At 40.3% G+C, this 12,650-nt stretch overlaps 2 protein-coding genes and 1 long non-coding RNA gene across 3 annotated transcripts; 2 read left to right on the plus strand and 1 right to left on the minus strand.

Moving 5' to 3' along the window:
* The first annotated feature begins 269 nt into the window (after positions 1 to 269).
* mettl17 (methyltransferase like 17) lies at positions 270 to 5,456 on the plus strand. Its single transcript, XM_056420611.1, has 14 exons — positions 270 to 418; positions 1,253 to 1,391; positions 1,472 to 1,621; positions 1,730 to 1,817; positions 2,094 to 2,175; positions 2,438 to 2,511; positions 2,603 to 2,697; positions 2,795 to 2,865; positions 3,466 to 3,573; positions 3,682 to 3,750; positions 3,831 to 3,881; positions 3,965 to 4,057; positions 4,511 to 4,710; positions 5,239 to 5,456. Exons 1-14 carry the CDS (start codon positions 350 to 352, stop codon positions 5,333 to 5,335), a joined length of 1,386 nt encoding a protein of 461 aa, XP_056276586.1. The 5' UTR covers positions 270 to 349; the 3' UTR covers positions 5,336 to 5,456.
* sdr39u1 (short chain dehydrogenase/reductase family 39U, member 1) lies at positions 5,454 to 9,492 on the minus strand. The gene is made up of 6 exons (XM_056420612.1): positions 9,395 to 9,492; positions 8,754 to 8,860; positions 8,475 to 8,557; positions 7,934 to 8,055; positions 7,659 to 7,811; positions 5,454 to 7,005 (listed from the first exon to the last, which is right to left on the minus strand). Exons 1-6 carry the CDS (start codon positions 9,408 to 9,410, stop codon positions 6,566 to 6,568), a joined length of 921 nt encoding a protein of 306 aa, XP_056276587.1. The 5' UTR covers positions 9,411 to 9,492; the 3' UTR covers positions 5,454 to 6,565.
* Positions 9,493 to 10,385: 893 nt separating this feature from the next.
* LOC130197755 (uncharacterized) lies at positions 10,386 to 11,729 on the plus strand. Its single transcript, XR_008832524.1, has 2 exons — positions 10,386 to 10,469; positions 11,080 to 11,729. It is a non-coding gene; the product is annotated as an uncharacterized LOC130197755 (long non-coding RNA).
* Positions 11,730 to 12,650: the final 921 nt, after the last annotated feature.

A 12,650-nucleotide genomic window follows, 5' to 3' on the forward strand; every position in this document is an offset into this window, starting at 1 on the left:
TTACACAACTTCCTCGCCACACCAACATAAATTGCCCTTTTAGCACAATCGTAAAACAAAATAAATAATCCAGAATTAACCTCAATTTTAATTGTGTTCGCGAAATGCTAACAGTAATGTGATTTTCGTGACGTAAGTAAGTGAGAAGAAACAACGGCAGAGTAAGCCCTCTTGTATGTGATTTCACCAGGTGGAACATAACTTCTGAACCAAAGGTTCCGCCTTTAGGAGTAGTCGGAGTTATTTTGTTGACGGATTTGTGAGAAGATTCTAACGTGCCTGCTTGCTAGTCAAAATGTGTTTGCGAGTTTAAATTAAAGCCATTTAAACGCAAGAAGTCCCCGAAGTCATGGCTTCACGGAGCTACCGCGCGCGTGTCCTCTGTCAGAGGGCGGTTGTCGTGAAGATAATGAGCAGGGTGAGTGCAGCTCCTGAGGGTCATTGAATGCAGCATCTCTACTATAAAGGTCAGACAGAGAAGCTGAATAAAACTGTAGCTGTCGTCACAGTTTAGCGGAGAGTAATGATAGTATTCACATTCCTTCAGTTTTAATACCGTTGCTTTGGCTCTACTCTATATGTCCTAGTTTTTGAGTGAGTTTATTTATTGTTGTTTTCTTTGTATATTATTTGCTACAATTATAATACAATACTGATAGAGAGTCTGATTATTTATGTAAGAGCTTTACGGACAGTAAATCTCAAAGCAAAAACAATAATTTGCTAATAACTCAACAAAAAATAAAGAGAACAAACCCTTTCGAAACACTAAGACATAATTCCTTTTAATGCTTTTCTGGTGTTTTTAGTTGTTGATGCTCCTCATACAGTAGTACTTGTAATGATAATTAATACAAATAAAATAATTTAATATAGTATACGAATTTTACTTTATATTTGTAGTTAAAATAAAAATACAGTATATGTTATATATTTTATACATATATATATATATTACATATATTATATGTATATATATATATATATGTATATATATATACATATATATATGTATATATATATATATATATATATATGTAATGAGGTTTTAAAACTGGGTTTGGATCAAATAGCCGTTCATCTATTATTACAAGTTCAGATTGTGAGTTAATCACAGAAAAAGTCAGAAATCTCAATCTCTCATCTGGCTCTTGTTTTTTAAATATTAGACCAGAAGCATTGAGGTTTCAGTTAACCCACTAGAGCTTAAAGTGGTGGTTCAGAAACACTTGTTTCTATTCCTCATCCTCAGGGAATGTGTGCAGCGGCGGCACAGTCCCAGGCAGCTTTCCTAAAAGGAGAATCCCACAAGAAGCATCCGGGTGTGACCAACCTGAAAACTCTGCGCCTACCAGACGAACTCCAGACGGCTGCACGGTCAATTATTCAGAGTAGGTTGAATCATGATTGTGGCTTTCAGTTGATGAAGCAAATGTTTCTGTCGCCTCACTTCAACCCGTCTCGCCTGCAGGAGCTCGGGTGGCTCAGCTGACCGAACGCTCTCAAAGCCTCACGAACTTCCTGTGGAGCAAAAAAAGAGCCGTCGAGGATTTTACTCTGAGGCAGAAAGCTGTGAGCCTGGAGAAAGAACTCTGGGAGAAAGAGATGGAGAAGATAGGAGGTGGGGGACACAGAAATAAAATTAACTATAATCAAATATAATGGTATGATAACTGCAAATACATTGTGCGATGCAGCAACTGGAGACTGATGAGCTTTATTTTTACAGATATTGATGAAGAATTGATTGAAGACCGCATCAAAAAGAAAGTGATTTCAGAGCTTAAAAGAACTACATATCACTGGACTCCCATGAAGTAAACACTTGCTTGTTTCTACACGTTATTTGATAGAAATATATATTTAAATTATATCTGTGTTTAGCAATAATCTAATATTATTTTTGAACTGCTGTCTAATGGAGAAAATGTATCCTTTACCAAACCAGAGTAGCCAGTATTTAACATTTTAATGACTTTGCAACTTAATTCCAGTTTTCATATTGAAAGTTTGTATGTTTATTTAAAATATAAAAAACAGGTCTTATGATATTATATCGTATGTTATATTACATCACCCTGTGTGTGTTTCAGGTACGATGAAGATTTGTCGGTGGTGTACATGGCGGCTCGGCTGGCTGGAGGCTACGCAGCAGTGAGGAGAGCTTTGAATGAGGTAATGAACGGAAAGGTGGCGGTCACAGGCTCACTGACCCTCAATGGAGACACTCTTAGTGTATAGTCATAGATCAGTAATAGATATCGCTATGAAATATATATATATATAGATATATATATCCCCTTAAAGAGTCAGTCCACCCAGGTCACCAAAAGAAACATACTAAGAATACAAAAATATAACAAAAGAAATGTCATCGTTAAAGAGGATTATGACCCTGATGCCTTAATGAGTCACAACATCTGTTTCCTCCTTCCAGATCCAGAAGAGGGATCCTTCTTTTGCCCCTCAGACTCTCCTGGATTTTGGATCGGGGCTGGGATCAGTGCTCTGGTTAGTGGGAGAGAAACCCAACGCCACATTGAAGAGCGCTCTCGCGTGAATCCACGAGACTAAGAGCCGAGCGTCTCCGTTTCTCCCACAGGGCGTCACACTCGTGCTGGGGTGACACCTTGAAGGAGATGGTGTGTGTGGACAGCTCCGGGCCCATGAACGTCCTGGCAGAGCGACTTCTGAAAGGTGAACGCGCAATAATCGTATTTGTATTTATATTTTTTTGTCAAACGCTTCATCCCAGAGTCTAATTTCTTTTTATTTTATTTTTTATGTCGAGCAGGTGACGACGAAAAAGCCGAACCTCACATCAAACAAGTCTATTTCAGACAGTTCCTCCCCGTCTCTCCTAAGGTAAATTAACCCTCTACGTTATTTCAGAAACAAAGGAAAAAACCTTTCTGCGTTCACTTAAGTTTAATAGTTTATTCAAATATTTATATTTATATATATATATTCTAGCCTTTGATTTTGAAATCCAAAATAATCAGATTCTTGCTGTATTTGCAACCCAAAAAAAATATGTTTAGTGCATTAGAAACGGTCACATTATAGTGCATGAAGCAGTATTACCGAGATGCATTTAATATATATATATATACATATATATGATAAAAGCAGTTAAAGGGGCTAAGAAGCTCTATACTGAAAGCCACATCTCAAGAAAGTGTTTCTCTCACATGTCAACAAAGAAAGAGGAATCTTTGTTCAAACAATTCCTCACACACACACACACACAGACACATACACACACTTTTGTATGCGTCTTAAAGCATTTTCAATATTTATTCTCCAATAAATAAAAGCGGAAAGCAGGAATGTTCATTCACATCGGTTACTGAGGAGCGTCGTTGGGATCTCCTCGTTTTACATTTATTGGGTTCTTTTTGGACCATCCGTGCATCTTATTGGAGCGACGAGGAGCCGTGACCGCGCCGCGCTTCTTCCCTCCAGGTGCAGTTCGACGTGGTGGCCGCAGCCTTCACCCTGTCGGAGCTTCTGAATGCAAAGGACCGAGAAGAGGCGGTGTCGACTCTGTGGAGGAAGACGAGCTCGTACCTGGTGGGCTGAAAGGACAAAAACATCACCCATTGAGGACTATATACTCGTCTATAACCTTTAAATAAAACTCGTGTGGTACCTAGAAATCTTCTCTTTTTTTGTGTGTAGGTTCTGGTGGAAAATGGGACGAAAGAAGGCCATCAGATGCTCATGGAGGCCAGATCCACTTTATTAAAGGTAAGTGAATACAGCACACGAGGTGGCACCTCTGTGTCGGCTGCTGCAGACTGATGACTTTGCACTTCTCTTTCTCCAAGAAACAAGACAAGATCATCCATGACAGCAGACCGGCGTCGGTGTTCGCTCCGGTACGGTTTGGATCTCAGCTGGTTTTAAAATACGTGAAACTTTCAACCAGCTGTGTCACAGTCGTCTTCTCCTTTTTATCCAGTGTCCTCACGAACTGACGTGTCCTAAACTGGCCCTCAGACCCAACACGCCCTGCAACTTCCAGCAGATGTACTACCCGCTGCCGCTCCCGGGGGTAAGAAGCCCGTGTCAGACTTTTTTTTTAAAGCTGATGTACAGTCCCGGTCCCGTCACTGCTCCTGCGGACGTTCCTGTGTAAAACATACTAATTACAGCAAGTAATCAGAATCAGAAACATGTATTTGCATCAATCAACAACAATCTAAATAGTGCAATAATTTAAACATTACATTTCCAATGGTATAAGATACAATAAATCAAATAAATCTGTTCATGAGGGTCAGTGGGGGACCTGGGCTCTATTCATGAAGGTCAGTGGGGGACCCTGGTTCTATTCATGAGGGTCAGTGGGGGACCCTGGCTCTGTTCATGAGGGTCAGTGGGGTATTAATTACAGGATAAATCCAAATTGCACCTGTTACTAACATGAAGAAGCTCTCAACATGGTGTCTATATGCATCAAATCAGAGACGGATTCCACTCGTTTTTATTCACGCGATGGTTTCAGCACAACGAGCGGCTGATGGAGAAGTTCAGCTACCTGATTGTGAGTCGGGCGGAACCGGCGGAGGCAGAAGCCGGCGGCGGCGTGGACTGGGCCCGGCTGATCGGGCCGGTGCAGAGCAGAAGCAGACACGTCCACTGTCGCATGTGCTGCCCCGACGGACGCCTGCAGCACCTGGTGGTGACGGCACGGAAACACAGCCGGTAAAAACACACACGGCAGTTTACTCTCAGGGGGTGAATAACAAATATTTGCGGCTGTTTAATGCCGACGCAAGTGCAGTATTTGTTTAGTATTTTTAGTGGTAACAGATTAAATATAAATATATATCAAAAGAAAATTAATATTCCTTATGTTAAGGGCATGAGGACTGGGTTTTGATTTAATTGAACCAGTAGATGAGTTCACACCAATGCAAAAATCTATTTAAATTCAACAAAGTTAGCCAAACTTTTTCTTAAATACAATTATAAAAAATGTGTTTCTATGTGAATGAGGAAGTCTCTGATGACAGAATAAGTACTTCAAATCAAGACATTTTCAGTCTTTGGCAGTTTTTTTTAGACCACGCTCTCGGATGCATTTCTGACTTTGTACTAGAATATTATTGATACCCGGTCCTTGTTGTCATGATGTCGAGAAGCTTTTTTTAGACACTGAATTGAGTTCACTGATCCGGCTCCGATCACAGCGCCGCTCCATTTCACCGATTTGGTTTTCATGTTCTTCAGAGACGTGTACCGCTGCGCCCGGAGCAGCGACTGGGGAGATCAACTGCCAATCATTCAGAGAGTCGACGACGCCGACGCCCAGAGTGATGAAGAGTGATGATTCAGCAATAAAGAGACATTTTCTGGAGACCACTGAAATTGAAACAAGACGTTTCCTCACCGGAGTTATTACAACACTGACTAATATTCCTCCAATAAAAAAAAAAGTCCTGACATAAGTTCTTTCACCGGCTTTATTGCGCACCTTCAACAAATCAAAGTCCAATTCTTGTCACAAAAATGCTGCAATTTTGACAGTAATGTGCCATTTAAAAAGTCACAAAATGGAGAATAATACATTCCCTCCTGCCTGTTTCCATACTTCATGTTAAAGATAATAAATATCATCCCTCTAATGAAAAAAAAATAAAGTCCAAAAGCACCACTGATCATTGCAGTTATTTTCTACTGCATAAACCTGAAAATAATGTGATTACGTAGGAACTGACGAAGCAATTTATCGATAAAGACATCCCTGCTCACATTAGTCCATCAGCACCTGAGCAGTCTGATCCCAGTGTGCACTACATATACAGGACTCTCAGAAAATTAGAATATTGTGATGAAGTTCTTTATTTTCTGTAATGCAATTAAAAAAACAAAAATGTCATGCATTCTGGATTCATTACAAATCAACTGAAATATTGCAAGCCTTTTATTCTTTTAATATTGCTGATTATGGCTTACAGCTTAAGAAAACTCTAAAATCCTACCTCATAAAATTTTAATATTTCCTCAGACCAAGTAAAAAAAAAGATTTATAACAGCTGAGTGTTTGTCAAGGCTCAGGAAACCCTTGCAGGTGTTTCGAGTTAGACAATTCAAGTGATTTGTTTAATACCCTACTAGTATACTTTTTTATGATATTCTAATATTTAGAGATAGGATATTTGAGTTTTCTTAAGCTGTAAGCCATAATCAGCAATATTAAAAGAATAAAAGGCTTGCAATATTTCAGTTGATTTGTAATGAATCCAGAATGCATGACATTTGTTTTTTTAATTGCATTGCAGAAAATAAAGAACTTCATCACAATATTCTAATTTTCTGAGACAGTCCTGTAGATGCAGAAATTGATCCCACCTGTATTTGTCTTTTGGGTCTCAGGTTCTCTATTCAATGTTCTCCTGATTCATACTCTGATCTTATGTCATATGAAAAACACATTACAAGCAGTCCTGAGACCCATCTGTGATCTGGAGTTCTTCAACGATTGATTCCGTACAAAAATCTTCTAATCCTGTAAATATCAAAAACACAATTACAGGAAGTTCCCCTTCAACTTCTGTTAACTCCCGACGATCTCCTTCAGGGCCAAGGTCAAGTCCGGGTACTTGTACTCAAATCCGGCCTCTTGAATCCTCTTCGGGACGACGTTCTGGCCCTGCAGCAGCACAGAGGCCCTCTCGGAGCCCATGGCGGCGTTCACGACGAAGCCCGGCACGGGAAAGACGGTGGGCCTATTCAGGACCCGGCCCAGTTCTTTGGTGAACTCCAGGTTGGTGTTCAGTGCGGGGGCGACCCCGTTGAAGACTTGCTGCGAAGACGAGGGGGTGGCGAGGGGCTCCAGGTCGTTGGGCTCCAGGGCGTGGGCGATGATGCCTGCCAGGTCAGAGACGTGGATCCAGGGAAACGGCTGACTCCCTGAGCCCAGGGTGCCCCCGAGGCCGAGCCAGAAGGGGAGCAGCATTTGCTTCATGGCACCACCATCGCGGCCCAATACCACCCCTAGTGGAGGGAGGGAGGAATGAAGCGGTTTATTGTTGGCACAGACAATAAATTTGGATTGGTGATTGGTGCGTGACAATAAACTAAGTGCAATAGTGAAAGACCTAATTTGAACATTTAAAAAATATATGATTTTAAAAAAAATTAAGTTTATTTAAGTTTCTTTTTGTCATTTACAATGTTTTGTTGTGTTCTTTTGTTCAGTGAAAATGAAAAGAAAAAAAAGATAAACAGAAAAATTACGAGTACATTAAAACATGTCTGTTATTAAAAGTGTGAAGTGTAGACTGAAAGTGAAGATTCGATGTTTGAGATGGCACTAGGCAAGATTTAGAGAGGTTAAGTTAAGTTGGACTCTTTAATAAGTATAACTACAATAAAGAGTTACACTTACACCGACTACCCGTAACCCTGCAAGTAAATTAATGCACTAAAATAAATGTCTGATTTAGAATAAAGACATAAAAGTAATAAAAAATGTGCAAACAAAGCATTAACTGTTTTCAAATGTGCTCCATCAGCAGAAAAATGTACTCATTATTCTAAGTTTATCATTGTTTTCGTCTTCTGAGAAAAACATTACACGCCATCCCGATATCGAATTAACAGGATTTCTACTGGAACCAACTTTCAAATACAAGTTGCGTACGAACCAGACCTGATGACGACTTGTTTGATGTCGTTCGTCACATTCTCAGGAAGAAGAGCCGAGGCCTCCCACTCCTTCACGAGTTTGGAGAGAATGTCGAATGGAGTCCATTCGCTGTCTTCGGTATAAACGGCCGTCAGACTGGGCTTGTAACAAGCTGCGGGTGAAAAAGCAAACAATGAACGTCACTGTCTATATTACCTGTGAGTCAGTCGGCTCTGATTTCATTAGGAAATCAAAAGAGTTACTCTTAAGTGGTGTTATTAGTCAGCGACTTACCTACACCTGATACCAGGACCCAGGAGTGAGGAGGACTGGAGGAGGCAGCAATGGCTCGAGCCATAGATTTTGTAGTGTCAATGCGACTTGAGAACAAATCCTTTTTATAGCTTTCATTCCACCTGAAACCACAAATAAAAATGACATCAGGTGGCGTTTAAGCTACATGTACAAGAAAAGTCCAGACGCTGCATTATTACGGGCATATTTTATTTGTTTTAAGTCGATCTAGACGAGAGATCACACGCATTTTAAACAACTGTACAGGACAAAAGATAGTACACGGCTCAAAGGAAGAAGATCCTGAACATCGAAGCTATGTGTGATTGTTGAGCATCAAATTACTAAACTATAAACTTAAATCTGCTGCAATACGAGCCCCTACTCTTTGAAAAAGCTGAGGTGCATTATCACGTTGAAACAGGAGATTACCTCCCCAAAAACCCTGAGCCCCGTTTACAATACGGGTGTCTTGACTCCTGCAGGAAAGAGAGTGGCTGCATGGTGTTGTAGTTGAGGGGTCTGTTTATGAAACGCTCACCATCGCAGTGGGTTCATGAGATTCTCTCCAGCCAAGTTGACAGCGCCCTCACATGGTGGGAGGCCATGAGACGCCAACTCGCGCTGCAGAAGCATTACATTAAGCACACAGGGGGGGGAATGTCTATAAATGACTCTAGAATTAGAGAAAAGTACTCATATCTGTATTTGATTTATTTGTATAGATATTAAACCAAGTAAATGCTGTTATAAACCAGGAGGACCATGAAGACAAGTGACCTTGGCCCCGACTATTCTGATTTTTATCCTGAGGTCATACCCATGTTATCTTCCCTGGACCCGGCTGGCGAGATATCACCGTGACCTCGTGACCTTTGACTCTGAGCAGGCGAGTCAGCTCACGACCCACAAAGCCAGATCCTCCTCCTACAAGTTAGACAAAGTGGAGAAATGCTCATGATAACAAAAGAAATGAAGATGCAGTGAATCCATAATCAGTTATAAAACACGTGGATGAGAGACGAGACCGTTTAGGATAAACGTGCCTTATTTATTTACTACTATATATTATTGATTGTGCTGCACCATGTATTCAATACACAATGCAACAGCTGCAATCCACTTGTGATCGTCTCAGAATGGTGCGCACTGCGCATGCGTACTATACATGCTTACAAAACTCCTGTAGACTTAGCTTTAGAAAACAATAAAGGGAAACAAACGCAATGAAAGTTTTCTATGATTATTCATACAGCTGGCGCGCTTTTCTTTACCGTCATTGTCTGGACGAACATAACGGACACGTAGTTCGATAAGTTGGCAACTCAATGTCTATGGTCTCTGCTCAATGCATGTCTGCAACGATAGCTAGCAGCTACCTGGAGAAATTACGTCACACTGACATTTCCGAAGCGATATTCCAATAAACATTCGTAATAAATGAATAAATAACGTACGTACCTATCAAGACTCTCATGGTCGTGATATTACAGTCCAATGTTGAATTAAATAACTGAACGTTGGCCCAGGTTACAACGAACGAGCCACTGAGCGGTGTCAGTGAGTCGTTTCTCGTCTTTTTGGACCAACAAGAGTTCCGTAGAAAGTCTGAACGTCCTTTTGTAGTTTAAAACAACGAACAAATGCCATTCAATTATCTTATTAAATACAAATAGATGTTAATATTTACTGACTAAAATAAAAGTGTCTGAGTTTAGTGAGTCAAATAGGCTGATGAAATGTTAATAAGTTAATAATAATTGTACGCTGTTGTATGAAGTTTAGTTAATTTAAGTTTAACTGAAACAATCTAATATAAATGGATTGTCAAATATGGGTCTGTTAAAACCAAATAAGCGCATACATCTATATGACAACTTGATGGTATAAACATGGGGTATTTGTTTTTAAAAAAGAGGTAAATATGTTGTGGCTAAAATCTTTAAATGTGACAATAAATCTTTGTATTTTTGTGCAAACATAATAAATATGCGCATCCGGTTGTTGGTTTCAAGGAAAGAAAGAAAAATCAGCTGCCAATGTAGACCAAAGAAGAAACAAAACATAGAAAAAACACACGATAGATGTTCAGAGGAGGAACAGAAACATAAAATATAACACACAAAATGGGATTATAGTGAACGAAAATACAATAATACAATAAAATCATAATTGAACAGTTTTACAAAAACAAATGCCCCTTTAGCTGCTGGATGAAAAGCATATACTTATATTTATTTATTTTTACTAAAACATTTTTTTATTAATACACATTTTACTAACAAAACAAACAGAATAATATGTACAATTCATGCATTAAAGACGATAAGCTGTTTCTAATGTATGTCATGTAATTATTTATTTTTTGCCGGACCCGGAAGTTGCCTGTTTCCCGAAAGCAAACACGTGGTTTCCCACAGGTATAAATAGAGCCTCAGCCCCTTACTGTCTCTCTCTCTTCCGGGTTGCAGTGAATCCGGTTCCACGCGCTGCTGCAGAGAGAAAGAAACCAACGGTCCGGAAGCTTCTTTTAACGGTAAATATTCACGTTTACTGTCGGATAAGTTTATGTCGCAGTTGGTGTGTTGGCGTGTTTCCTCGTGGGTGTTTCTTGCGCTTATTTCCGCAAAAATACTCGTTTGTTCGCATCTTGGCGCCAAAACTACCGCATGTTCTTCTCCACGTGAAGAGGCCCAGTTTGCCCGTCACGTGACAAACTATAGCTAAGATAATATTTAAACTTTAGAAGACTTAATTATGATACTTAAACCATGGCTATTTAATATTGGCTTTTTTTGGTAGCTATTTTGGTGTTTTCTAACGTAAACACGCCTTTTGCATTAATTTTTACAATATAAATAGTCAGAATTGAGTGAATCATATCTCGTGTGCACCTGGCAGCCCTTACATATAATTTACATTTCAGGAGCATAATCGTGCACTTTAAAAATAATCTTACCCGTCCTGCAAAAACTTGTTCTTCATTATTCTGTCAAACCTTAATGATGATCTTGCTGTGAGTCCGTGTTTCACCTGAAGCTGATGATTACTCTTTCACTGCACTGATGGGTTTGACCGAACCGACACATGAAGCTGCTTCTTATATTACACGTAAAGACTATAACCTTGTTCTTCCTTGTTTTCAGGATTTTAAGAGCCTGGACTGGATTCATCTTCATAAGGTCAGCAAACTATGACTGGGACCGTTGTTTACTCGCGTGCTCAGCTGATTGCGCTGTGCAAGCCGCAGCTTCTGCCTGGAGACAGACCTGTGATCCCGGTGGAGCTACGGAGAAGGGCTCGGGGCTGCAGGTCGGGTGCCAAGACGAGGGCTAAAAAGATGAAATACAAAACCCTCGATACCGGCGATCATAACAGGGAACGTGAGGTCTTGGCGAATAAGACGGATGAGCTCGGCGCGCTGGTAATGACAGAGGATCTTCCGTGAGAGCAGCCTCTTGTGTTTTACTGAGACGTGGCTGCACGCGGACTATCCGCGATTAACTGGTTTTGGTACGCATGCATGAGGCAGATGTTCCGTAGGAGTGGCCTCGGAGTTGCCTCTCAGGACTCGTCTCGACTAACTAGGAAATGCACATTTCCATCGCTTAGCCTCTGTCGCGTTCTTTTTATGTAACGCTAATGTTTTAAAGACTAAACACGGAGGACTTTGCTGTAAAATGTGATACCTGTTCTGCAGTTGAGACGCCGAGGACACGGAGCGAGGACAAAGTAGGTGACTCTGCTGATGCCTGTTCAATATACTACTAACTTCAATAAATACTTGACAAAATGCTCTTGTTGTCAGTCTGATATTTATGTTATACGTCGATGTGAGACCAGTTTACTCTTCATACAGTGTAATGAAGCATGTAGCCCGTTGTTTACACCCAGCTCGCCCACCGCTGTCACCTGGGAAACTGATCGACTCCGATTAAATTGTGATACCACAACAACAACACTACTCTCACATCTCTTATGTTTTATATTCGAGACTTCGTAACTAAACTCTACCCTGTGCAGCACTCACTGGTCCAGATTAAACATGACTGTTACCTGTTTTGTTACGATAAGGACACGCATTGAATAACTACACACAGGAGTGAGCGTGTCTTTCGACACATGACGGGGGAGCGGCTTGCTCCAGGCTTCATTTAGGATTTCGACGGCATTAACGAAACGTTTTCCACCTTCATGACGAACATATCACTTGTTCACTGGTGATAAAAAAATATCAAACTACAATAAAATAAAAACACGGATTTCTCAAAGAATCGAACAGCTGACTTGTGCACCTGCTGTTCTGTTCATTGCTTGTACTGCGGTCAACTCAGCCAACACTTACATTTCTGTGCACCTATAGACTGATGTTGACGGTAAACTCATTCGATCGGGAGCGCGCGAGGGTTTTGATAAAGTTAGCGGAAGGATTCACGTGACAACATCTCATTTTGCAAAGTTAGCGGAAAGAACTACGTGAAACATCCGTTTTTCAAAATAAGATGTCGACAAATTGTACACTAGCATATACAAGTAAACAATTAACTGATTTTGAATCTTTATAGATCGTTTCTGAGATTTAGCTTAAATTATGCTGACAAAACGTTAAGGAAGAGTTTATAAAAATAAAACTCTTTTGTATGTTAAATTCAATGAAACTCAGACTTTTGTAGGTTAAAAAATTCCTGTATATAGATTTCCCCAACAGTTCCAGGAA

Source organism: Pseudoliparis swirei, chromosome 8 (genome assembly GCF_029220125.1).
Source record: "Pseudoliparis swirei isolate HS2019 ecotype Mariana Trench chromosome 8, NWPU_hadal_v1, whole genome shotgun sequence".
Classification (NCBI taxonomy): Eukaryota; Metazoa; Chordata; class Actinopteri; order Perciformes; family Liparidae; genus Pseudoliparis; species Pseudoliparis swirei.